We start from the raw sequence: 26,865 nt of genomic DNA, 5'->3' as shown, positions 1-26,865 counted from the left end.
AGCTAAGTGAAATGTAATGTAATGTAAATTTGCCTTATCTTGACGGCGGATGTACCTGAGACAGCATCGAGGGTGGACCAATCACCAATCACATTAGATAAAAAAAAAACGTAAATCTATACCAATTCGCTGTGAATAAAAGCGGGAGTGTCTGGGGTGCGGAGAGCTTTTCTCCTTTCTGCCTTGCTGGTGTATTGTAGAATAGTGGAACATTGTGAAACCATCATGGGAAGGAAGTGTTACAAACAAGATGGCAATCCACTAAGGTTGTTGGTTTATTTAGGGTTCTTGGTGCTGTTTTATTTAATGCACTATATTAAAACTGATCAGTGACAGTCAGTTATTGTATTTAAAAAGTATCCACAAAGTCCCTTGAATTGTCTGACTGATGATGTGGTTGTTGGTTTGTTGACTCTGGAACACTGTTTCGCCTCTGGGATTAAGTTGATTCAGTGTGGTGTCTGGTTGTTCTTTTGCTCCAAGAGACAGTTAGTCAAAGAACGATTCAGTTAGTGTAGCAGCTGTAGGTTTGGTGTGTTCAGTCTTTTGTCAGTGGCAAACACCTACATATTTACTTCCTTGTCTCAATGCACAAAGCACATCAGAAACTGGACGAGCAGGAGGGCGGCCTGTTTTTCCTCTGTTCTTTCTTTTCTGTTCTCTCAAACTGAGAGAGAACTGAGGGTCTCACTGCTTGTTTCAACCAGTTTAAAACACGCCCACTAACACTCCCAACCGTGGCTAATGTGACAGCCCAAGCTTCTATTCACACACACAATTAGATTTTAACCCCAACCGAACCTAAACCTTTTTCTATCCCTAAAAGCAAATCTTATTTTCCCAAATGTCCTCACTCACTCTGTTAAAAATGGTCATCACAAAGATGAAAGTATAAGTACACAGAGAGAGAGAGAGAGAGAGAGAGAGAGAGAGAGAGAGAGAGAGAGAGAGAGAGAGAGAGAGAGTTATCTTGCACATTTCATGTCACCCACCACGACTGATAGGTGCATTAATTCATTCTTTAATTTATCTGAACCGTCACTTAGAAATGAACAGTTTTTCAGGGCACTCGGAGCAAAGGCGTGTGTGTACGAAAAAAATCATGCATTTAACTTTTTTACTAGAGGTACAGTAGGACAGATTTAGGGTCATCTTGAAGAATCAATCAATCAATCAATCAAATTTTATTTGTGTAGCCCATATTCACAAATCAGAATTTGTCTCACAGGCTTTAACAAGGTGTGACATCCTCTGCCCTTAACCCTCAACAAGAGTAAGGAAAAACTACAAAAAGAAAAATCTTTTAACAGGGTAAAAAGAAGGTAGAAACCTCAGAGAGAGCCACATGTGAGGGATCCCTCTCCCAGGACGGACAGAAGTGCAGAAAAGGAAAATAGTACTCAATTATGTTTTTAGATCTTGTTTTTATCAGCTTAGAATGAGCCGTTAAGAAGCAATAAGAGAAGCATAGAAGCACCGGATCGATACGCAGTATTGGTAAGTATAGTAATGTTAAAATCTAAATCATACCACTACAACTGTGCAGATACAGCTTTAAGCTTTGGTGTCATTGTATGTAGGTTTCTTGGTTTTTTAGACATTTGCCTCTGAGATCCCTGCTTCCATAAATGCATTTTAATATGTTTTCCTTATATCATTCAAAATGTAATTTTAGAGTAATTTTTAATCTTTCCTGAATGAACAATTTTGTTGTGAAGCTTGTGGATTAATCAAAAAACTACATTTGGTCTCTTGAAAGACAAATATCTCAAAAGGACAAATAAAATAATAATTTGACTCTATATAGAGGGACAGAAAGAGATGTTTTTTGTCATTTTAATGTTCTGACCTGATAAAAGACCTGACTGTTTTTCAGCGTTAGAAAAATGCCCCTGAAAGCTCTACATCATGTCTGTGTGACAGTGCACTGGTTGCCTTGGCAGACTGCTCCAGTCCGACTGGTCTTTAAAGCTCCATATATGTGACTACAGCCGTATTGAAGCTGAGTAAATTGGATGTTCCAGGGTTGACCTCTGCTGCCCTGACCTTCAACCTGCTTCTCTGACCACAAGCTTTAAATCAACTACTGCACCCCAGTCACAATATTGGCAGAAGGTCCTTAAAAAAGGGCAGCACGCCCATTCACAATGCAGGACTATGGGCCATGAGAAAGGACAGCACTTGCCAGGTCAACCCAGTGCTCTTTGTAGGAGGTGAATCTAATGGCACAGCAAGCACTTAAAGCACAAATACTGCCATTCACTGGGTGGAGCCTGAGAAGTGCAGAAAGACATACAAAGGATTTAAATAAACATACAAAGCAATGCTTCCTTAATCTGTATTTATATTTACCTTGTCGTACATAATGTCATTAAATTAACAAGTTCTATATTCATTTATTGTAAGACACATGCAAGACACACAGAACCACTTAATAAAATGAGTCATTTAGGCATCAAACTGTAGCTGTGTTCTTTAACCCATGTACATCAGAACTAAGACAAACACTGCACACATGTTCACGACTGTTTTGCTTCTCACTGGTTCCCAATCAGGGCATTAGAATTACAAGTTAATTGAAGATGAGGATAAATACAAAATATTAGACAATATTTTGAAATAAAATTGCATTCCACAACAGATTGGGAAACATCACACCGTGACTGTGTTTCAGGAATTGGAGCAGGTCAGATGGTTGGTGGTTTGATGCTTGGTCGAAGGATTGGCTTTGTCCGAAATTACTATTTTCGCAGTTTTGTAGTGCTGTACGAATGTACAGGAGAGGTACTGACTTCTGGAACCTATCCTTTGTCTTCAGGACAAAGGAGACATATGGTCAGGTTTGAATACACATGTCGGCCCATCTATTGTTCATCAATAGAAGGTCCCAACAGGTACAATGTTTTTATCAAACACTGGAAAGATTTGGATTTAATGAAGAATCAATTCAATGTATGGCAGTTGGCGTTCCCTGGACCACCTTGTAAGGACCTTATCGCCCTGGCGTGTTCCACTTCCTCCGAAAGAACTTGATGTCGATCTGCCTCTGCTGCAATACTGGGTTCCTGCACATTCCCACGTTCCCAGTTGCACTCAAGCCAGCAGCGAGTGCACTTCTGCCTTTCTCAACAGCTCATACAGTCTCACTAATGATCAGGCAGAATGCACGGCACAGCACAAACTACTTTAGACAAATTATTAATTTGACATAACTCTATACAACCCTGTTTAGTATATATGCTGAATGCTCATGTTCCTGTAACCCCCAACACTAAGGAACATTCAGTCATAAAAGTGCATTTTTGAAAACAGCAATTATGCTGGAGGCGATTTGACCATACAGATGCAAACCATATTCATATCTTCTGGAGTTGCCTGAAGAACCAATCTGAGACAGGCTGAATTCTGTTCTGAGCAAAGTAGTTGGATACAGTATGTGATCCCCGGTAGTGTGGTGTTTTATACTTGGCCAAGATCATTTATTTGGTAAATCTTTTAGGGAAACTTGTGTCCTAAGAATAATGGCATGAAGAATCCAGGTCCAGGCACTCAAAGTGGTTTGAAAAATGTAAAAGGCCTTAATTTAAATGGGCTGGACACTTTCAAAAACACCAACGCGTATCGGCTTATGCCTTCATACATTTTGGGAAAGAAAAAATCCTGATAAAGATGAACTACACTAACAAGCATGGTGTTTTGATTAAAGGCAATAGAAATAAAGTGGACAAAAAAATCTAGTCCTATTTTCAGAGCTACCTCATATTAAAAATATCTTTTCACTGTTGACACCTGTGATGAAATGTGAAAAGAGCAAAGATCATGGCTGTGTTTGCAACTGAATTTCCTTCTGCGGAAGCTGAGACTCAACTTCACTTGAACAGCTGGATTAACTGCGATAATCTGCTGGTCTGATATTGATTTAGTGATAATTAGTCTCTGGGATTAATGAGCTTAGTTTATATGACTGGCACAAATCTGAGGGGGTGTTTGAGCAACGCCTCCTCCATCAATATGTAAGCTCATGTCATAGACTAAGAATGCTATCTGATGCACAGAAGCCAGCGTCTTAGTGGGGGGAGATTGTGTCATTGTTATGATGTGTCATGAGTGTCATGGGAGCTCAGGGGAAGCTCTTTGTGTCTTTCCTCCTGTGTATACTCCTGAGAATCAAAGAACAGGCTGTGAGGGAATTACACACACAAATATTTACCTCCTGATAAATAATCATCTGTGTGACTGAGTAACAGAAAAGAATCATCTTCAATGGGGGTGCGGTGTATGTCTCCCTCAAGCTCAGGTCATCTGCTATCCTGCATGCCTGGCAACACAAATGAGCCTGCTGCGAAATACAGTCACTCACCTCAACTGGCTAACACAGGGCTGGAAAGGTTTCTCCACCTGGTACCTTAGTATAAAATCCGCAGAATCCAATGTGAGAACACAGAAGGTGATTCAGCGCGAGCTAGTGGGGGTTGCTTCTAACACGCGACAGATGCAGATATCACAAAAAAGAAAAGAAAACTAATATCTCTGGGTGAAAAAGTGGTGCCATACACGTAGAAATCAAAGACGAACATTTCAAAAGAGTTTGAGCCGACGTTGGTGTCGATGTGCTGTAAACAAAATGACGTTATGTCCTTAGTGGAATCAAAATCCTGCCTCTGCCTGATGCAACACCCCTCCCTAAATCCTACTGAGGATTTGTTGCTGTTTTGAACACATCTGAGCAGAGAATCCCCCGCTGCATGTGTGAAAGGCAAACTTCGGAGAAAGTCCGGACCCAATTCTCTGGAGGTCCTCTGCAGGACAAGGCTTTACTGACAAACGGCTGCAGGCTAACCAAACAAACCTAATAGTGGTAAACAAGGAGCAAAGGAACAGCAGGGATACATGTTGCAATCCTAGCTGACAGTAACATCAGAGAGAAGGACCACAAGAATATTGAGAAGTATCAGGGGCTGAATGAACAACTGGAATGGATGTGGAAGGGGAAGTCGAGTTCCACTTATTACTGTGAGGATCCCATAAACTCCCAGGCCTCTGGTAGCACTGATGGATGTGGCAGTCACCCTTGGGTCCTCTATTGGTCACCAAGGATCAACTCCCTTCACATCCGCATGCAAGAAGTATGAATAGCTCAGCATGTATATGACCATCTATCACTGACCAAGCTCTCTATGTGCTCCATCCCCTCGGTGCTGAATGCTGCAGTCAAGTAGAATCAACAGGGCTGACAGGGAGTGTGCTGGAGGGCAGCCTTGGAAAAAAACACCCTTCAGCCACTTACACCCTGAAAGACACAATGTGACCCAATGAGCCACCGCCCACAACTTTTCCCTCCGCCTCCCTACAAACACATCACCACCGCAAGTTTTTGGTAGCCTCATATTACCCCTGTCCATACACACACACACAGCCACACTCACCCATCATGACCCAACCATGTGGTCCCAGAGCGACTCCGGCCAGGTCCCACCCCCCACTCTCTGCCCTTCTCAGCTCATTGATCACTGCTGCCACATCAGTAATTGAACTGGGATAGATAAGGGCCAGCAGACAAGGCCCTGGGGTCTTGACACCAGTGCAAAGCCAAGAACAAACATTGCGTGTCACTTTTACAAGATGTGTTTGGCTCCGCTGCCTCTATTTCCCCCTGTTACTGTCGCTTGTTCCATCTGTTTAAACTCAGGAGAGCCACAGATGTAATTTCCTCAGCAGTATAGTCCAGTGTGATGTCACATGTGCAGTTCATCACAATGTCACAGTGTCTCTTCATCACTTCATTGTCCTTTGGTTTAATGTTTTTTTATGTTAATATGGAACGGAAAAAACATTGCTTCTATTTTCTACTAAAATCCCAGCGGTTAATAAGTTTCAATAACTCGCAGCATTCGTTTTGGCACAACACTTATACACATTGTAGCCATTTAGTTACAGTCTGTGTAAGTCAACACAAAGTAAAGCCACTTTAGTTTTCATCTGTGATATTTAAATCTATTTCTTGTCCAGCATGGTAAATTCTTATGTTTTCTAACTAGTGTTGTTCTTATCTACCCTCAGGCCCGGATCTAGAGGTGCCCACCCAATCTCTCAACTTTATTCTGTGCTATTTGAATCCACCAATCATGTTTATTTCATTGCCACGTCAGAATTTCCTGATTTCTGAATTGCTGGTTGGACCCAGGGCTGGGTTTAAACCAGTCTCTGATTAAAATGGATCTTCATTTGATTGATCCCATATTGATTCATGAAAAGGACGGAGCGATCACACTCAGGTCCCCGGGGGGGAAATAAGTTTCATTTTTGGTGCTGCCTTGGTGCTGTCAAAAAAACTAAACACTACACAAAGGACAGTCAAATGGTAAATGTTTGTATTTATATAGCTTCTCTAGTCTTGATGACCACTCAAAGCTCTTTACAGTACAGTTTGCCATTTACCCATTCACACACACATTCATACAGTGCATCTATTAGCAGCACTTTATTTTTCTATGAGGGGCAATTTGGGGTTGTTTTTTAAAATATTTTAAAGAAATGATACTTTTATCATTAAATATAATCTTCAGTGTTGTGTTTAATTGCAGCATCGTCCGTTTACAGCTTCCTCACTGAAACCCATAACATCCAGTTGTGCTTCCTCGCTGGCATAAAAAAGTTTGGTTGTGCTAGTCTGTGGCAAGTGTGAAATAATGATGAAATGAATAATATTAATAATAATTATATTATTATTATACCACTGCTTGGTTGATTTCCTATTGTCACGCATTCTCTAAAACTTGGAAAAACTCTCAACACTAAGTCCACTGTGTTAAAAGTTGCCCACCCCAAATTTCTTATTGTCCCCCCCCCCCAATCTGAGCAGTTTAGATCCGGGCCTGTCTACCCTCATTATACATACATAACATGTTGATCAGACTAAAGCCGTTTTCAGACATGACCTGTGGGTAAGGTCCGGAGAATTGGCTATGGCGTTTACCCAGAGTTTGCCTTTCACACATGCACAACACAGTGGGAGGTTCCGCGTATACACGCTTTCACAACAGCACCAAAATCTTCCAGATTATTCAGGCAAGAGGTTGAGCAGCCTGGTGCAGCAGACAAAGGCAGGAAGTGACGTATTAACTCCGCTGCATAGATCACATGATTTCCTTTACAATACACAGACAACGTCAGCTCTTATCACTACACACTCTTTTGACATCTCCGTCTTTGTCTTCTACTTGTATGACAACACTTTTTCACTGTGAGATATTTGTTTTCTTTTAGTTTTTTTTTTGTCATTTTTGCATCTGTCGCATATTAGATGCATCATCAATGCTTGCTCGCCGTGAATCCAGCGTTGAATTCTCCCGGACTTCTAACAACATTATACTAGGAGGTTAGGCGGACAAAATTTGCACATTTAAGTTCACATATGCACCTCCTCCTGAAAGCATCTTTAGAGACAGAATGTATCCAGGTGTCATTCCCGAACTTAAGCTGTTAGAAGAAATCTACTCAGTCACTGTTGATCATTATTATCATTATTTCAGCAACCTGGTCGCTCCACTGCAGACCAGCTGCCCTGTTAGAAACTGGAATTACTCACCTCTTTAGCTTAAGCAGCTAAAACTCGAATCATAAAAACTGGGACAAACCTCTGTAAACTTCCATAATGTTAGATTAAAGGGATAGTTCAGCGAAAAATGAAAATTCACTCATACTCACCACTGTGCCGATGGAGGGTTGGGTGAAGTGTTTGAGTCCACAAAACACTTTTTGAGTTTAAGGGGTAAACAGTACGCACGGGCGCACTCGAACACTGCACACACTCTCGCCCAAGGGCACGCTCGGAGTGCACATCCGCTAGCTTTGCCACGTCCAGTAGTGGACTTGTAGGCTTAAAAAACGGTGTAACTAACCTTGTTTTGAGTCGAATATGAATTCCGGGGCTTGCAGACACTTGGATGACACCACACAAGCAGTATGGAGACATGTTATGTTTATTTTCTGTTGTTTTATTACATCTGAAGAAGTGGGCACACTGTTGAAACACTGTTTACCCCTAAACTCCAAAAGTGTTTTGTGGACTCAAACACTTCACCCACCCCTCCATCTGCATGGTGGTGAGTAGATAATGAGTTAATTTTCATTTTTCGGTGAACTATCCCTTTAAGGTGAGGTCACTTTTCCTTAAAACTGGTTTTAACTGTGCCTTTGTGGTTTATGGCAGTTGTTTTTAATGCGTTTTTTGTCAAATTTCCGGTTCATTTGCTAAAGCACTTAATCCATCAGTGTATTAGGATTTTAATTCAAGAAAAACTTAAACATAATTGGCAGATATACGGTAATACTGCAACAACACTGCAAAGAGACAAGTAAGTCTCAATGTTTCAATTTGAATTGCTCACAAAAAATTCTAAACCATTCATATCACCTGTCATTTTCTATGATTACTTTTTATTCCATTTTACTTTGTGAAAAAGTCTCAACAATTATTTTTCTTCAGTTTTCAATGAAGAAAATGTACTTAAGTTTGATAATGTAGTAATATCTCATTCATTAACAAAAAACAATACATACTTGCTACACCTTCTCAAATATTAGTATCTATTTTTTTTATATATACCTGTAAATTTAAAGATTTGTGGGTTGTTGATTGGTGATGTGACAAAATAAGCAGTTTGAACACCTGAGGTAACCTGAGACGTGTGTTAGTCATTATGTTTAACATTAAATACAGGCTGACCAATTAATTAAAAAAATAATAAATAGTCTAATTAATTATCATGAGCTGCTGATCAAAAACTGCTGTTGCCACCACAGCATGAGTGTGTTTTCCCATCACTGGTTAAAGTTCAAAAGCCAGAAAAGCTAAAAAAAAAAATTGGGTTTAGGGAACACGTTGTTAGCAGGACATACAAGCGTGATAAATTTCCGTTCGTCTTTTGTCAGTGAATACGTCTGGGCCCATATGCTGGACTACAAAGCTACGTGAAAGCAGCATTTAAAAAGCCAGGCCTACCACATTAAAGCCTATAACAATCTCTGTTCATGGTAAGTTATCACTCTCAATTAATCACCTCCCACAATGGGATATCTGATGTGTTCAAGCCCCCTGAAAGCTGCAGGTCAGGCTGAGGGCAGACTGACTCTCAGTTCCCCATTCTCTGTCCCCTCACTTCCCTTTCACTTTATCACATCTCTCAGCCACTGCCAACTGAAGTGCCTTTACATTTTTCTTATTCCGTGCACTTTCTGAAAGAATGAGAGAGTCAATCCAAAACAAACACAGAGAGATAGATGTAGGTGCTGGGATATGGGTCTTTTTGTTGAGCAAAAGCCTCTGTAGTCTGACTGGCTGGCTGACTGGCTGAGAGCCTTTCTGCCTGATTAAAACCCCTCCCTGATCATTCCACTGTGTTTCACAGGCTGTGTTGGCCTTTGAATGGTATTGTATTGTTAGGGTGCTCCTCATTCCTGCACTGCTGAATAGGTTTAACCACTGGTTTAGATTCAGTTACACGGTTTTGGTTGAAAGTGTCCCCCTCCCACTGCTTTGGACTCCATGGTTCTCTTGGCTGACCTGTTTATAAGCTGCAGTGGAAATGTCATGTCGCCCCTCCCATGGGCTGGACCTGACATCCACTTTGATAGGCAACAAAAAATGACTTTGGGTTGGGATTCAACCAATGGCTTTTTTTAACCACAATAAAATTCCTATTTATTGTGGAACAGTGGAGGATGGGCAAGCTCTGATGAGCATTGTTGAAAAGTATTCCTTAAAACAGAAACAGTTTCAGCAAAAAATGTTAAAAGTTTTATTGTATAAACAGAAACTTTTGTTACGATTATACTGATATAATGCATTAAGTATTAAGTTAATTTCTTTCACATTAAGCTTATTAAGTTTTTTCATTTGAAAAATTACATAAGATTTAGCTTATCTGCAAACATTGTGTAGGTGCAGTAGCAGTTTTTTAAAATGTAAAAAATTTAAAACTTTAATGCACATTTAGCATAAGAGATGAAACCAAGAGGGAATGGGAGAAAGAAATACAAGAATATACATTTTTCAAAGATTGAAGCAATTGGTAATAGTAACTGTACCTTAAAAAAACATGTTGTGTTTTCACCATAAAGCTGATTACTCTTATTACTTAGCTACTCTAATAGTGTTACATACACCTGTTCACTGGCCATACTGAAACAGTTTGGAGCCCTGAAGAATGCACACATTCACTGTATTAGATGCTTTCAGCTCAGCTGGAGTGGAAAACAATGTTAATCAAGTCAGTGAAAGCCAATGGAAAGTCAATGGAAACTCAGTAGCTGTTTTCAGACATGACCAGTGGGTAAAGTCCGGAAAATTGGGTCCGGACATTATCCAGACTTTGCCTTTCACACATGCTCAACACAGTGGGAGGTTCCCATCACCGGCGCATTCACAACAGCAACAGATCCTCCACGTTATTTAGGTGAGAGGTGGTGCAGCCGGCTGCAGCAGACAGAGGCAGGAAGTATGGTATTAATTCTGCTGAGGAGATCACGTGATCATGTTTACAGCACCCTGACACCGTCATCGGCTCTTATCACCACAGACCCTTCGTTGGTGTCTTCTGTGTGTGTGACTCCACTTTTTCACCTGGAGATATTTGTTTTCTTTTGGGGTTATTTTCATGTGTGTCGCGTGTTAGAAGCGTTATCAGCCCCCCCCCCCCCTATTTTCTGTTAGAAAGTGTGCCAATGCTAATGCAGTTGATGCAGCAAACCAGTGGGGAAAGATGTGGAGGTTGAAGTGGAGACCAACATAAATGTATCAATGTATTTTTCATTATTTATGTTTTTTATTCATTATCGAACCAGGAAGGTCCAAGATAGGCAGCAAAAGGAAAAAGAGTTTCATTTAAATGTTCAAATTGGAACAGATTAGACCACAAAACATTGAAAGCAGATACAAAACAAGCAAAACATATGCAGACATGAGGGGCTAAAAAGGAATCATGGTAAATATTGGTACATATTGTAAGCAATGATGTTACTGTATAACAAATATGTTAAAATATGCCAAGATTGAAATAGTTGAAATAGCTTTGCAGCTCATTCTGAGTTTAGAGTGTTTTAAAGGGGGATTTACTCAGCTCTGTTCTGGGGGACAGGACCATCAGGCTTATTTTCTCTGATGATCTAGTGTTATAGCACATTAGACTACATCCAGAGATGTAGATGTGTACATACAAATGACATCACCGTAGAATACTGTAAAAGGTACTTTAGAGTACATTTTTTCTTGCATAAACCTGATTTAAAAAACTAAACTTTCGTCCATATGTTTTTGGAGGCTATTGTTATGGACACCAAAAGTCAACTTCAAATACAAGCGGATGTGCTCTAATTGAGTACCATCTGCATCTAATTCAAAATAGGCTAGTGAAACTTGATGGCACATAATTGTATCATCTGCATGAACATATACATAGAGTGGCAGTGTGTGTTGGCACATTCATGACCAACAGGGACCTGGGAAACTTGGTCTGCTCAATGTAATTGTTTCCCAGGTGGCTCATTATAACCCTATGAGTGGTCACATGTGGTACGAAAAGACACCAGACAAGATAATGGCCCTAATTCTACATGCAAGGTATTTGGGGAAATGTCTTGTCCTGAATGCCAGGTTCACTGGTGAACCAGCTGGCCATTCTTCCATCCTTTTCACCTCTGATACCACCATCTCCTTCCTCTTTTTCCGGTTGGCCTGAGACCAGAAATGGTAAATGGATTCTCTAGCCTTGATGACCATGCAAAAGGCTTTAAAGGATCGAGCTGCCGACCTTCTGGTCTGTATTTATGCAGCTGAAATTAGCGGGTGGCAAGAGGCTACACTGTTGCATTACCACTAAAAACAACAACACTTAAAAGACATATGCATTATTAAAAGTCAATTTATATCAAGCCAAGTAGATGTCATTTAGCCAATAGTCAATTATTCACCACCTAAAAGCTGCAACAGTTATTGATAAATGAACTCCACCTCCACCATTCTTACCCTTGCAGCAACACTTCACAGAAACACAATGAGGGGCAGGGAGGAGGGCATAATATAGACCGTTCTTTATTTAGCCAGATTTAGTGTGGGGGGGGAGCTAAAACAATCCCCCCTTCATTTGATACAGCCTCTGTGGAACTGCATTTGGAGATCTGAGGGCTCCCTGTTGTGTGGTAGGAGACAGATTGTCAAGACACACAAATAAAAACTTAGATTAGTTATGTCTCTTTGAAGAACTGGACTTGCTAAACAGGAAATCCTATTTAAAGTAACATACTCCAAAGTGTTTGGTAAAAACACAACTTTATATGTGCACAGTCTCTCACACACAAATGGACACAAGACCTACCTCTGTTCATTTCCCATTAGTTCCCTGGTGCCTTGAAATAGGACAAGCCTATAATCAATTAGTCGTTCTCTCTTCACGTGGCTGTCAATTAGCCTTTCCAGTGATTGGGTATATGACTAGTTTTGTAGCTGAACCAGCTTCCTCCCCTACTTACTACACTGCTTACAACTAATAACCTAATAACAACACTTGATTTGACATTTATTGGACAGATACATTACGCTCCAACTGAGAACATGATGGAGTCCCAATAAAAGTGGTGTTCATTTGACTTTTGACATGTGGATTTTACTTTTGATGTTCACTTGTGTTTCTTTCAGCACTTATATCTGCATTCCATGATCTTTCATCTCGTTTGACATGGTCATGTCATCTTAGGCTGCATCTCCTCTAATGGGGAGATTTTTCGTCAAGCAGATAGGAAAAAGGCACACATTTAATTGCATTATAACAATATACCCATGCCATCCACATTACACATTGCATACATAATGATACAGCATATTGAATTGTTAAAATCTTTATCCAAATTGTTCATGTCTTTTTGTAAGAGCTAAACATAAGAGAACAATTCATGATGTGTTTGTTCTGTAACCTCGTTAGGGTTATCTCCGTCTACAAAGTCATATAGAAACGTGTTTACCAGGCAGAGGTCCAGGAAATGCTGTATCTAACAGTTTTTAGGCTTGAATCATATCAAGGACGAAAAGTCAAAATAACTCTGTTGCTTTACATATCAACATTCAGTTTGTTGTAATTATTAGGAACCAATGCTGCTAGGAAAGCTGGGAAAACACTGTGTTAAAGTTTGAATTAAATCATACTTAAAAATCTGTCACATGATTTTTACCAACATGTTAAAAGATTCGATAGACAGTGTTACAATGCTTAAACTAAATAAAACATTCGGATTCAGTGACGGCAGTGCTGAATTTCATAGTCTGCATCTCAAAAAGAGCAAAGTGTGAAGAATAAAAACTGTGTAAACTGTGGGTTTTTGGGGCTAAATATATAGGAAAAGTCAGTGTTGACTTAAACATTCTAAAACTGATTTGATACAAGGTTTTAAAAGTTGGTAACAATGATATACTGTGTTTATAAAAGGTTCTGTGTGCCCCTCAGGCTGCTCTCACACATCAGTGGGTCTCCATGGATACTGACTTGAAACATATTTTACAGCCTGTTGGAGCAGCTCAGGAGGGTTTCCTTCTTCACTTCTGCCTCTCCTTTCACAACCATACTCTATTGGTCTGCAAGAACAGCAGATATAGTGTCTGCACTGAGGATCGCTTTAAAAGTAATTTGTTTCATTGGAAAGTGGATAAATAGCAGTGGCTGGTTGTAGGAGGCTTCCTGCCGAGTTTGACCGCTCCTGGGTTAATCACAGTCCCTCTGAGGCTGAAAGCTTTCCCAGTCAACACTGGCCACCAGCCACTGGAAGCTCTGGCTTACAGCACAGCCAGCTGGGGTTCAGCTGCAGGGAGAGGAAGAGGCAACTGTTAGATGTATTTTTTTAAACCTAATGATGATCACTAATATACTGTATTTGCTTGGCCATTTGCATTTAGTCGTATTTTTACCCATTTTATCTATACCCTATGTTTCAGAAGAAAGGTTGGAAGTGAAAAAAAGTTAGAATTACACAAATGTTAATACTTACATTTAGTTAGCAGTGAATGCCAGACTAAGTAAAGGGTTTTATCAGAACCAACCTATTAACAGTTTATATGAATTTACATTGTAATACAATTAGGTCTTTTTTTCTGTGTTCCTGTAGGCACATGGTTTTTTTTATATTGTCAATCGACGATATCCCCTCTCTTTTCACATTGGCTTTGTTGTTGTACAGTTTACAATGAACAGAGTGAGACTGTTAGTAAGTAAAATGATCTAATTAAGACAAAAGAAAAACGGAAATCATTTTCTTAATAAAAAAACTTACTAATAATAATTAAACATTCCTCCACGTGAACATTTAAACAATTTAAACAACATTTAACAAGTGATCATTTAAAACTCTCCATTTTGGGAACTTTTCCTTTTAGTTCTTGTTTTACATCTTAAATCCTAAAACAAACGGTGATTCTTGTTGTTGAGAAAACACATTAGCCTTAAAAAAGTTTAAAAAGTCATCCTTAGCTTATTTTTTCAATTGTCACAGGAGAACTCGTTAAAGAGAAATACGTGGCTCTCACGGGGACTTTAGGCTGAAACTGTGATTATTCTGTATTAAAAATACACACAAAGTGGCCTTTAAGTGTTTTGATCCGTTTATTTAACTTTGCCGACAGCACAAATCAGGCAAGACTGTTTCACTGCAGTATTTGACAAAAAAAATAAGCTGCCATTTCAACAGCAAAAAACTATTTTCTGCATGCGGCTTTTGTTTTTGATTGATTTGACGTTCGCATAATGCTGACTTTCTCCATCCCATCGGCTGACTGAAACGGCCTTTTTGTGCCACTTGACTCCGTCTTACACACTCAGCTGCATTTGTCTTGCAAATACATCCCCGCTGCGCCTCGTTCAGACGAGGAAAAGAGAGCAGTCGGACATCAGTGAAGTTCAAGCCAGCGAACAAGCGGAGAGGCTGTTCCATGGCAGCCGCTTTTGTCGATATCAAAACGGAGAGCTGGTGAAAAATGATGCATGCTTTTACACCTCTGAATCCTGGCAACTGACAGAGTGGGGATGTTGGGTAACTTAAAAAAAACACTCCCCTCCCTGGCGACTGAAGTCAGTGTTGGAGGCGAACAAAGGAGTCACGGTATAACCGGGTTGAGTGTCCTCCAGCGCACGACGGGGATCAGCAGCGCAGAATGCAGGAGATGGATGGTGACGCACACGTACAAACGGCCGTGACCTAAATTAGCATTTTAGTGATTTATCATTTGTGGTTTTAGTCGTTGATTTTTTCAGAATTAAAAAAGAAAATCGACCATTTGTCAGTACATGAGGGCTGCAGGTTGGGAGCTTTTCTGCCGAACATTTATCTGGGATTGTATGAAGATGTTTTGCTGGTAAAGGCCTGAGCTTTGCCTGAAAAATGCAATAACTAGTTACCAATATTTGTTTGTTCAGGCCTATTTATTTCTTGCTCTTTGTCCACTGCCTTGAAATCCGCGCTGACATCGGCCCAGCCTGGTTCATTTCAATAGCTTTTCAAAGGATCTTAATCGTGAATAGACTGTAATATTTCATGATGGGGCACGCAAAAGCTGTGCACAATGCCTCTCATATCCACTCTGCTTTCAACCGCAACAAAGATCATAGCAAGACGTCTTTGTCGCTAATTCAGTCAAAGGCGCATCTCCCGTGCTCCAGCGTGGAGGTCAGGCCGCCGTGTTCCGTCCACCAGGGGGGTTTTCAGGGGCCAAAGGCAGCCAGCTGGCTCCGACACAGCGAAAGAGAAACACACACACACACACACACACACACACACACACACACACACACACACACACACACACACACACACACACACACACACACACACTCATGCCATTCAGTAATTTCTGAGGCCCGAATGCAAATAGGTTAATGCTCGGACCGACTGACTCTCACTGAAGGAAAGATGTTCAAAACAAATCCTGCTTTTAATCCGACAGAGATGACATCTAATTCCTCTAATAAAATCGACCTGGGAGAAGGATCCCTCACCTGTAACTCTTGCCGTGGTTTCTGCATTTCTCCGTCTATTTAAGTTTTTTTCGTGTAGTTTTTCCTCACTCTTGTCAAAGGTTAAGGACAGAGGGCAGAAGAATATGGGCTATAAAAATATATTTATTTTATTTTGATTTGATTTGAAAATAGAATGAAATAGAACGAAATAAAATTGTATTAAATAATGTAGGGTTTGGTAGGATGTTATACGAGTGAGTTTTCCACCAGAATAGAAAGGCAGTGACATAAAATGTCAACTCTAACCAAATGTTCAGCATATCGAGGTACCAGACAGAGAAACATGTTTGATTCAATTGCAGTAAAACGCACCACAACAACACCCTGCATCCGTATGATTCACTTTACTGTATCATGTTGAGTTGCCAATTAAACATATTGTGTGTTGGACACATGGGCATTTCTTCATCACACCCCATGTTTTATATCCTAAATTGAATTGTTAGCAAACTTATATTGGATCATTATGGATCTATCAGGGGAAGCGTGATGTCAGGCCGCACTAATGGAATGTTGCCTGGAATCACACAGGGAGCATTGTCAGCCCATCAATCTGGCTGGTCATCGTCACTTCACATATAAGCCACGTCTTAAAAATACAAGGAACTGCTCCTGTCTGTTGATTCGAAGGATCACGAGGCTCTCGTGAGGGTGTGAGCTGCAGCCAAGTGCAAGTACATTAAACCTGTGCACGACAGACGCACTATTACGCAATACGCAGGCGAAACTGGAAACAAGCATTCAGCTTTTACGCATGAATGCACTGCGCCTGGGATCAGAGTTTATGGAGGATTATTATTTTCACTGGAAGTTTTGTCGGTAGAATTTTAATTTGACAAATTATATGACAAGTTATTAGCCATACACAACATACATACATTCACTAAAATTTTCATTTTATTTGTACAATAGAACAGACAGTAGTTTTACAACACACTATTCATCATTAAGATGCAGCAAAAGTGAACTGTCATACTAATCAAGATAATTATATTATAGCTTCATCATATAATGTCCGTAAAAAGTTCAAATTTAGTCCATGCGCACTTACGTCAGCCAAAGTATGTCCATGCGCTTCACGGATATCCGTGCGCAAAAACAACAGCCAAATCCAAGGTAATGCATCTCCGACCAACATCACAAACATACAGTAACTTCCTTAAACTGCGCGATCGTGAATGCCATAAAAAATCTAACCATTCTCTAATTATTTTCCCACTCATTCTTCTGTCTGTGCCACTCATATTTGCTCAATAAGAGAAGCTGTGCGTGCGTCCCGCACGTGTTGCCGGCGCATAAAGTTGGAGCTTTTGAGAAGTTAAATATCCCGGAAAAAACACAAGTTAGTGTCTCAAGGGCTTCACGTGGACAAAAGACCAGCGCCTTAGCACCATATGCTTAATGGCTACAGCCGTCCAGCCTTTATTAAAGGTAAAAAGTGGCCCTTAAAAGTTGGAAAGGCTCCTTTATTTGAGTTAGATGGAGCACTTGCGCACAAAACCAGAAGCGCGCATTGCCATTGACTCGCCCCTTTCTCTCTCTCTTTCAGGAGTCTGGAGCAGCCACCGTCATCGCCCGTTTCACTCCAACATAAGCTTTTCATCACCCTGCTTTGTTCTCAGTGAAAGTAATGCTGCGAATCAAAGAGATGACAATATTTTCCATCAGCTTGGAGACCCAAGACAAGAGCCCTCGAGCTTTGGCAAAAATCAGGGCCGGTTATTCATCCTGTCACTCCGCACCTGTGGTCCCGCATTCAAAGTATACAAACCTGTCCCTATTAACATTAATTATTCACAAACAACACAAAGGCTGAAATAGAGCAGGTTGAAGTCTGTTTATGGCTTCTAAATGTTTTATTCCTCTGAAGATGTGCCCAAAGCTTTTTACTCGCCCTTGCTCGCACCGAGTGCCGTCTCTCTTTCAGCCTTGAGTAGCCCTACAGTTTGGGATTTTACAATCGTAGCATCTGCTTAATCTTATAAATGAAAATATGACACAAAACATAGCGAACAGAAGGTTTGGTAAATCCTGGTAATGAGTGATCAACGCGGGAAACAATAGTGCAGGATGGCGAGAGCCGTATGGTTCCGGGGGCATTTGGGCAGTTTGCTCTCTTGTGGAGAAAGCGCCAGGTGATGGCTAGAAAATCGCCGTTCTGAGGCGGAGAAAACATCAAATCCACCTCCTTTCTCTCTTTGAAAAAAATAGAAGACATAAATTTAATTGGCTTATCAAGGCGCGGCAAAGGCCTGGCTGTTAATTGGCTGGGGGCGCACAAAACAAACGTGGGGACATGTTTAGCCTGGCTGGCCGGCGCTGCTCTTTCAGCCTGGTGTCACATCATTGAAAATGTGTTTTATTATTGCAAAATGTCATGCTCTACAGTTGCCATATTGTGTCCTAGACAAAGGCTGATAGAACATTAAGACGTGGAAAACGGTGCCAACCCGTCTCGAAGACACTGCAAGGGCCTCTCTCTTTGCTTGCTTTTAGGCAGCTGCTGTCCAGAGACTCAGGCGCAAGGACATGAAAAGAGACAACGTTTGAGCCACCAGGTGCATCCCCGGAGAACACGGCAGAGAGCGTTCCCGTTTCAGCAGGACATGGAGGGGCTCATAAAGGTGTCATTTAGATTGGAAGGTCACATCTGAAGGGAAATAGCACACTAGAAGGGTGAACCTAGCTATATCCTCTCCTTGCCACACATCACCGCCTGCTTCTTCATCTGTCAGTAAGCACACATCAGACACCTGTTGGTTACTAGGCGGTTCACCGCGGCCACAGCTGAGCCATTTCGCCGGCGAGTTATTGGCAGACAAATAGGGTTTCATACCTCCACTGATGTATAGGGCCTGATGACATGTTCTCTTTATTTATTGTTAATAGCCTACCATCTCCTTTTCTGCTGTGAGTGCGAACCAAAACACAGCCAAGGATGCATTACGGTTCTAATCGACGCTTTTCTTTTCCTTTTAAAGACATCAAGAGACCTTAAGCATCAGTATGATGAGTGCAGAAGAGAGGCGACTCATTGATAAACTACCTGGTATCGTTATTAGTACGTCTTCAGTGGTGAGCAGAGAAAGATAATAACTAATTTTATTATAGTATCTTACTGTAACTCCTGCAAACCCATGGAATTATTATTTAGAGCGTTTCGTGTTATACTGTATGTGAAATGTATTTTAAGAGTCAAAGCAGTCGACCTTAATCATTGTTTTATTGATCCAATAAAACCACTATGAGATAATATTAAAATGAAATAATCCGATCTGAATAGAATCTACTTTATTTGATACCATATTTTGTATTATGAATATATAAATACATATGTATGTGATGCAAACGTCAAACTCTGCTCGTAAAGTGAAAAACACTCCTCAACAGCACGCGTTTTATAAAATGCTTTATTAGGCGGCACTAAAGATTTAATGCACGTGTTCAATAGTATGAATGTGATAATATGTCTGTATAATACCATAAATAAATGTACCAAAGTATTAAAAGTAAGAGAGAACGGTCAATTTTAGTCTTAGGGCTAGTAAATAAAGTTATAGTTCTGTAGCTGTTTTCTAGTATCGTATTAGCCTATAAACTTGTGTATATCTATCGCTTTGGAATTTAAATCTAAAAGGATCCTTCACGATTATAGAACAGATAGACTGACAACGGCGATTACAGAAAGTCATATAAAACCCCGGGGTTCGCCTGAGGTAAACTACTTAAACTGAGAGCTTTAATGAACTGAAGTGACTGTATCGGTGTTCATCGTGTGATCAGAATAGGATCTCACAGTTGTCTTAACCTATGAGTTCCTGAGGGTCATCTACAGAAACAGTTGACACTTTTCCATCCTCGCACACGCGATGTGTTCGGTGAAGTTCTTTGCTGTCTGCCCTGTACTGTAGGTATGAAAGCGCTCCGCCTGTCTATATGGTGAATCAGCGGCCTTTGAGCTCAGCGCCGAGCCTTTCTCCACCAAATTACCGCTTGGCGTGGCCCATAATGTCCAGGCCTGCCGGGAGCTGTAGAAAATAAAACCTGTCACACAGTAAAATGGTCGTGTCCTTTTAAGCCTTGCCAAGCCCGTAGCCGGAGTGACAAGATAGTCGGGGATATTTCAGCCTGTCCTTTACGCTTCGCTGCGACCGCACCAAAGGATGCTGAGAGGCGTTCTGCGCTCCGCTCTCCAAGAACCATCAACGAAACAAAGACGCTAAGGTGCGAGGAACTACAAAGCTACCACTGTTTTAACCCAATGCTTTGCTGCTGCACAATCAAAGAGGAACCTTCCCTCCTGCCAAAGAGATGAAGTTGCCAGCATTGACTCCCTAACATTTGACTTTCTAATGGCTTTAATAGGATTACATGCTCCTGACGCGCTGGTAATGAGAAGCGGACAGAGGGGGGGGGGGGGGGTGGGGGGGGGGGTGGGGGGGGTGGTGGAGAGAGAGAGAGAGAGACAGAGCGAGAGAGTGTGTGTGTGTGTCTGGGGGGGGGGGGGGGGGCTATGATGTATAGAAATATAAGATAACTCACCTGTTGTGTGTTCAGATTTTCAGAATCCAAACATTCAGCATCCCAAGAGCGCCCTTGCATCCATGCGTTTCACGTCACGCCAGTGTCGTGTTTGCAGCTTTTAGGAACTCACGGTTCATATATTGCAGCATGGGGGGGGGCGGCGGCCGCGGGGAGTTCGTGCGGAAATATTGGAGGGATCCGCTACCACGGGAAAATCTGTCCTGGCAGCACCTGGCCGTAGAGAGCAGCATTCAACAGATTCCCACCATACTGCTGCCTGCGCTTTCAACAAGTTCAGCTGTTGTTGGTATACAGCGTCTTCGCGTTAGCATCTCATTAGCGTATTGATGTCACAGTATTAGTTTGTGTTAACTCTCCGCGGCGTCCCCCTCTTCTTCTCAGAGTTGGACTTCCCTCTGCCCATTGGCAAGGAAACGCCATGCAGTAGGCACCATTATGTAGGGGATGGGGAACAACACGATGTTTCATCGGTGTGTATTTTAGTGACATGCTTAGTTGCAATGTCCAACCGAATATGTGTTTGCTCTGATCTCCCGGGGAGGAGAATAAAGGGTCATACGATTGACAGATGATTTGGCGTGTTTTTTCAAAAACAGGTAATGGAGATTCAGTAGACTATTGTGTTCGAATGTCAGATCAACTGAGCGACACTTCGTAAACAAACACGTTGTTTGCACGTATAAGCTTTCAGTTACATTCGTTGGACCTCATTTTAAAGCCAATTTAAATTAGTTAAATCTTGCTTAAAATATCTACTGGATGAGCCTTGGTATAATAATTTCAGTTTCCAAGGTCAAACAATTGGTTATGTAGGCTGATAAATAATTATGTATATAGACAAATGGTTTAGGAAAGAAAGATCGTTTTTATCAACAGGTGCTTTTATTTGCAGGTTGTATATAAATATACGAAATCATTGTACAATAGTATAAAAATAATTTAAATTCAGTAGAATTAAATTAAAACATATATTATCACTTGTGACAAAATAAATACATGATTGTCAGTTGCCTGAATTACAAAAAAATTATCAACATGATAAAAAAAATTACAACATTGAATACAACAACTGTACAGTGAACTCTGATGCTCACAATTTGCCTAGAGGTGCATGTTGAAAAATATTAACGTAATGCATTTCTTAGTCTTCACATTTACAGTGTGCGTTGTACAAAGCACGTCAGATGGACTGGTAATTGGCCACAAGGCCGAGAGGAGGCTCGTTTTCAATATCCGTGTTGCCCGGTTTGTTGGGCCGTTTTCTCGGATCTTCCGGGGTCCAGACCTTGGTGGTGCGGATGATGTTCTGCTCCCGGAGTTGTTTTTCATCGGACCATGACAGAGAGTGACCGGCCAGCGGAGGCAGCCCGTAGTCCGGGTCGCTGGGGGAGGGAGACCCTGAGGGAAAAGAAGAACATGAACATTAGCCTTGTAACTTTTTTTTATATCTCTATCTACAAACTATTGTTGTCGTCCTGTTTTTGTAGACCAGGACCATGCAGGCTTTTACTAAGTATAAATATAAATGACTGCATGCGTCAAAGCTTTGGATCAGAGATGCTTAGAAAGACAACTGTACTGCATATTGTTGTTTACATAGTCTCGTCATCACTAATGGGACTACACCACTGAATGTGTCGGCTATGATCTTTAGATGGACTTACTTGTTCCCCTGTGACAGATGATAACCTTCTTGGGTTGCACGTGGATTTCGGTGCTGGAGTTTCTGATGGGCAGATCGGATTGCACAAGCTCGGCAAGGAAGTTGATGTAGCCGATGGCGAGCCGCAGAGTGTCCACCTTGGAGAGTCTCTTTTCGTAGGGCAGAGTGGGGATGTGGGTGCGAAGACCCTCGAACGCGTCATTGATGGACTGCATCCGCCGTCGCTCCCTGACGTTGGCCGCCTGTCTCAGGTGCTGCATCTCCCTGTCAGACCGCATCCGCCTCCTCCGCTTCAGCAGTGGTCCGCCGTGATGGCCCGTCTGTGGGGACAGGTCCGACGTGCTGTCCGCACAGCCGTATGAGAAGGTGGAGGATGAGGAGGAAAAGGACATGTTGCCGATGTCGTAGTCTCCATCATGAGGCGCCGCTCTGCTGCAGTCGTCTTTGCTGTAATAGTCTTGGAAATGACTGGTGAGGAAGTCGACGTCGTCCTCCAAAAAGTCATCGGTGTCCAGGTGTCCGTCTCTTGACGAGTGGTCGGTGAAAAAGTCGTCATCGTCGAAATAAGGAGGAGAGGAGAAAGAGTCGAGTGCAGAGAAGGGGTCCAGCACACTGTCCATCTTTGTCTGCGCTGTTTCTTTTCTCCCGTGGTAACAATGACACGCTGTTTCGTCCCTGCTCACTGCTCACGCTCAACACGTAGTTTTAGTTGAGAACCGGCACGCGAGGGTTGTTTATAGCGACATCCATTGTCGCGTGCCGTTCGCCAGTAGAGCCAACCAATCACAGCTCTGTCCGAAGGCGCACCTCGCGCTTTTCTCCGGGCACGCCCCGCCCCCTGAACTCCAGTCAGCATCTGAGCGGAGCTGCCTGCACGAGACTCTGTTCACAGATCAACCCTTTAACAAGCAGCTCCGAACCAGTCAACGGCTTTATGACACAGACTTACAGACACAATGTAGCCAGCTTACAGACACACGTCCCTCAAAGTCATTTGTCTGTCTGCAATGAAGAATGTCTCCGAATTTATTCGTCTTAAAAAAGACTGGTGGTCTGTCGAAATACGCCCAGCTCATAATGAACTAACTTCCTTTTTTGACATATCTGCAGGATGAGATATGGTGACACGTTGAGGAAAAGGCCATGTAAAGTGTTTCATAAATGTGCGCGTATTAATCAATAATGATGATTCGAACGAATTGTAACCTGTCCGATACCTCAACTTTTCTGTTGTTATTATTATTAATTACCAATTGAACCAATATAATTGATATTATATGTATGTATCTTTCGTTTATAGGCTAGACAAATGTAGTGTTATTGAACAACAACACCTTCAGAACATTAAAAACAGAAGAGATTTCAAATACCCCTCGTATTTGAAATCATGAAATTTAAAGTGTAAACTTTCTTGACCATCTGTTACTTCGAATTAACATTTTCTCCCCCATCAAACAGTATATTGATTGAAGCCACTTATAAAATTGCCAGCAAAACCCAAATCAAAGGCGAGGCCTTTACATTCAAATGTTTGTTTTATTTACAGAGAAGAGACTAAAGGTTGAATTGAAAAACGGATTCTTCTTGATACTCGCGGTTTGAGATCTTAGCTGTCATACAAACGGATTCATGCGAGTCATTAATGTTTAACACGACGAACACATAAACGAGAGTACAATGAGAGGCTGCTCTCCCTCCAGTGAGCCGGTGCTGCTGCGGGTGATGTGTAACCACTCGGTCATTTGTTCCCTAATAAGTGGGTAGCACTGCCGCCATAAATACATTTACCAGTAGAGTGGTCGATGGGCCACTTGTGCCAGCCAGTGCAGTTTCGATTGGGAGAACTGGTTGACATTTAAAGGCACAGTGGTGGGCCTCGGGGCGCGCGCCTCTCTGACACCTCACACGACAAATTAACGCTCCTTGGTATACCAAGAGAAGGCTGCCTACTGGTCTGGGGTCTGTAAGTATGCATCTATTCAGTCCATTGACTGAATGGGCTCACTTTGTTCTGTCGAGAAAGGGGAGTATTTGCCGGGCAGGCTGCGTGTGCATGCACTGCGTGTACGTGGATAATGGTGTTAAGACAGGATGCTGCAACACGGGCCGTGACCGTGGGAAGACGACCACTTGCGTTCCCGTCGCTGGTCAATGCAACATGTCGTGTTATAAATGGGGCCTGTGCTGCTGTCTACATAATAAAGCTGTAGATGGGAGCCCGCGTGCCTCAGAACAGACACACAATACAACACACATCACGGTACCAACCAGGTGCTGAACACAACACCAAACACTGACAGGAGCCTGCTACAGCATCATCAGGAGGGGCCCCCGACTGTCTCCCACCAGCTTCATGTGCATGGATTCCTCTTCTTCCTATAACCGAGCCGCTATTTACCCTACAGAATTGCTACTATATGTAACCCACAGCATTCCTCTCTGTCAGCCAGTCATCATTAAGTAAATTAATAAATGCAATCAATTAATTTACTTACAAATAGTAAAAACCTATTGAATCAAAGTTGTTGCTGTCTTCTTGTTATGACATCGTTGACTTTATAATTTATATGCAAAAGAAACTAATATCACTGAGATGTGGCGTTAACGTCTGTTGCGTGTAAACAAAACGTCATCGAAAAAAAGAATAATGTAATACATTACATGCCCCCTTTACAAAATAAAATGATTAAATCAAAAAATTAAAGTCACTTTTGTAGGTCAGGATTTATTTTAAGTGGCAATAAATCCCAATAGTTTGAAATATCCAAATATCGAAATTCAAGATCCAAATTGTCTGTATTTGTTTTTTCATGACTCCCACTTTGGATCGTCTTGTTAGTCCTGGGTAAAGTCAGGGATACATGTTTGGTTCGACTTTCTACAATGAATGGAAGTCAATATAATGTCCTAATATGGATGGTTGAGAAAACCTGTGTGTTTAGCAGTGACATGTTAGAAAAGTGTATACCCAACCCCTCACTTTGCTGAAAAACAAATGATAATTCGAACCATGCAGGTTTTTAATGCGCCGTGACTGCGCGCTCCACGCCGTCCCATTGATGAAAGCGCTGTGATTCTGTACGGACCGACCTGCGCGAGCGGAGCAAGTGTTTCGGTTCCCATGTAGCTCCTCGCTCTGCAGCATGCAGCAGGCTGCATGGTGCACACCAGGGGTAATGGTGTCGTATGCGGTTGTGTGTGTGTGTGTGTGTGTGTGTGTGTGTGTGTGTGTGTGTGTGTGTGTGTGTGTGTGTGTGTGTGTGTGTGTGTGTGTGTGTGTGTGTGTCGGGGGGGTTAAGTAGATGAATAAATACAATCAAGTAAATTACTTACAAATAGTAGTAGCCTATATGATAAATCAAAGTTGATATGAAAGAGAAACTAATATCACATAGATGTGGCGTTATCGTCTGTTCCCTGTAAGTCAAGCCTCATCGATACAAATACAAAAATAAGGAATATATTGCATGCCCCCCTTACAAAATAATATGATTATTTCAAAAAATGAAATAGACTTTTGCAGGTCAGGATTTATTTTAAGTGTCAAGAAATCCCAAATAATTTAATAATCAAGATAGACTGTATTTGTTACTGCTCTAAATAATAATATAAAAAAAGTTCAATCTTAATAACTTTATTAATCACTTTAATAAATCATTTTAAAAGTCATTTATATTTAATATAGGATACTGTATATATTGAATTATTTGCCTAAAAAAAATTGTCACATAGGTTTTTTCAGGAAACGATCATTGAATTTATATGAGACCTTTAACATAGATCTCAATTGTTCCTGTTGCACAGAAGCCTGAATTTCAAAGCAGCTATACAGTTTCATCTAATTTATGACACCACATTTAGAATTTATTAAATGTGGTGTAGGCTTTTAGTTTCTTCCGTAGTGCTGCCACAGTGTTTATGGGCACCTCGCCTGTCAGGAAGTGGAAAAGGAAAACCTGAAAGTGAACTAACGCTGACAAAATGTGTGGAGCTAATCCTCCCTGGGAGTTATTCAGTGGTAATCCCTGTAATCTCTTTTTACAGGGGATTATCCATCTGGATGACAAAAACAAATTAAAAGGATTTATGGAACAGTAATTTAACAACTTGATTAGATGCATGCCCAGCCCTCACCATAACCTTTGCTTGTTTGTCACGTAAGGTAGCTGCATTTAATTGATTCTTGGTTCATGCACTTTAGATTTTTTTTAATAATCAAGGTCAGGTTTAATTGAGATGGGTCCAGGTAAATGGTTTGTATTTATATGTGCTTTTCTAGTCTTGATGACCACTCCAAGCTCTTATAGTATAGTTTTTCATTCACCCATTAACAGACACATTACATTGCACATAGAGTGCATCTATGTGCAGCACTTTTCTCTATGAGAAGGAGCAATTTGGGTTAAGTATCTTGCCCAAGGACACTTTGAAAAGAACCACTGACCTTCTGGTTAGAGGTCGACCACTAACCCCTGAGCTGCTAGGTGGCAATGTTCTAACAGCATTCTACCATTTTTGTGCATATCAAAATTTAGTTTTTGTTCATTTTACAATTTTTAACAGTAATACCATTGAACCCATCTCACACTTTCATATAGGTGG

The 26,865-nt window shown here is 41.3% G+C and overlaps 1 protein-coding gene across 1 annotated transcript; it reads right to left on the bottom strand.

Moving 5' to 3' along the window:
* Positions 1-21,487: 21,487 nt before the first annotated feature.
* ptf1a (pancreas associated transcription factor 1a) lies at positions 21,488-23,084 on the bottom strand. The gene is made up of 2 exons (XM_034612755.1): positions 22,265-23,084; positions 21,488-21,998 (listed from the first exon to the last, which is right to left on the bottom strand). The coding sequence occupies exons 1-2, from the start codon at positions 22,881-22,883 to the stop codon at positions 21,781-21,783; spliced, it is 837 nt and encodes a 278-aa protein (XP_034468646.1). The 5' UTR covers positions 22,884-23,084; the 3' UTR covers positions 21,488-21,780.
* Between the last annotated feature and the right edge of the window lie 3,781 nt (positions 23,085-26,865).

This window comes from Hippoglossus hippoglossus, chromosome 17, assembly GCF_009819705.1.
Source record: "Hippoglossus hippoglossus isolate fHipHip1 chromosome 17, fHipHip1.pri, whole genome shotgun sequence".
Lineage (NCBI taxonomy): Eukaryota > Metazoa > Chordata > Actinopteri > Pleuronectiformes > Pleuronectidae > Hippoglossus > Hippoglossus hippoglossus.
The sequence above is the reverse complement of the archived record's forward strand: the minus strand, read 5'-3'. Positions and strand labels throughout refer to the sequence as shown.

Excerpts from the sequence above, each read along its gene's own strand:
- ptf1a (XM_034612755.1), bottom strand. The coding sequence starts at position 22,883 with ATGGACAGTGTGCTGGACCCCTTCTCTGCACTCGACTCTTTCTCCTCT. Across the intron at positions 21,999-22,264 it reads CATCTGTCACAGGGGAACAA|GGTCTCCCTCCCCCAGCGAC; the intron begins GTAAGTCCATCT and ends CTTTTCCCTCAG.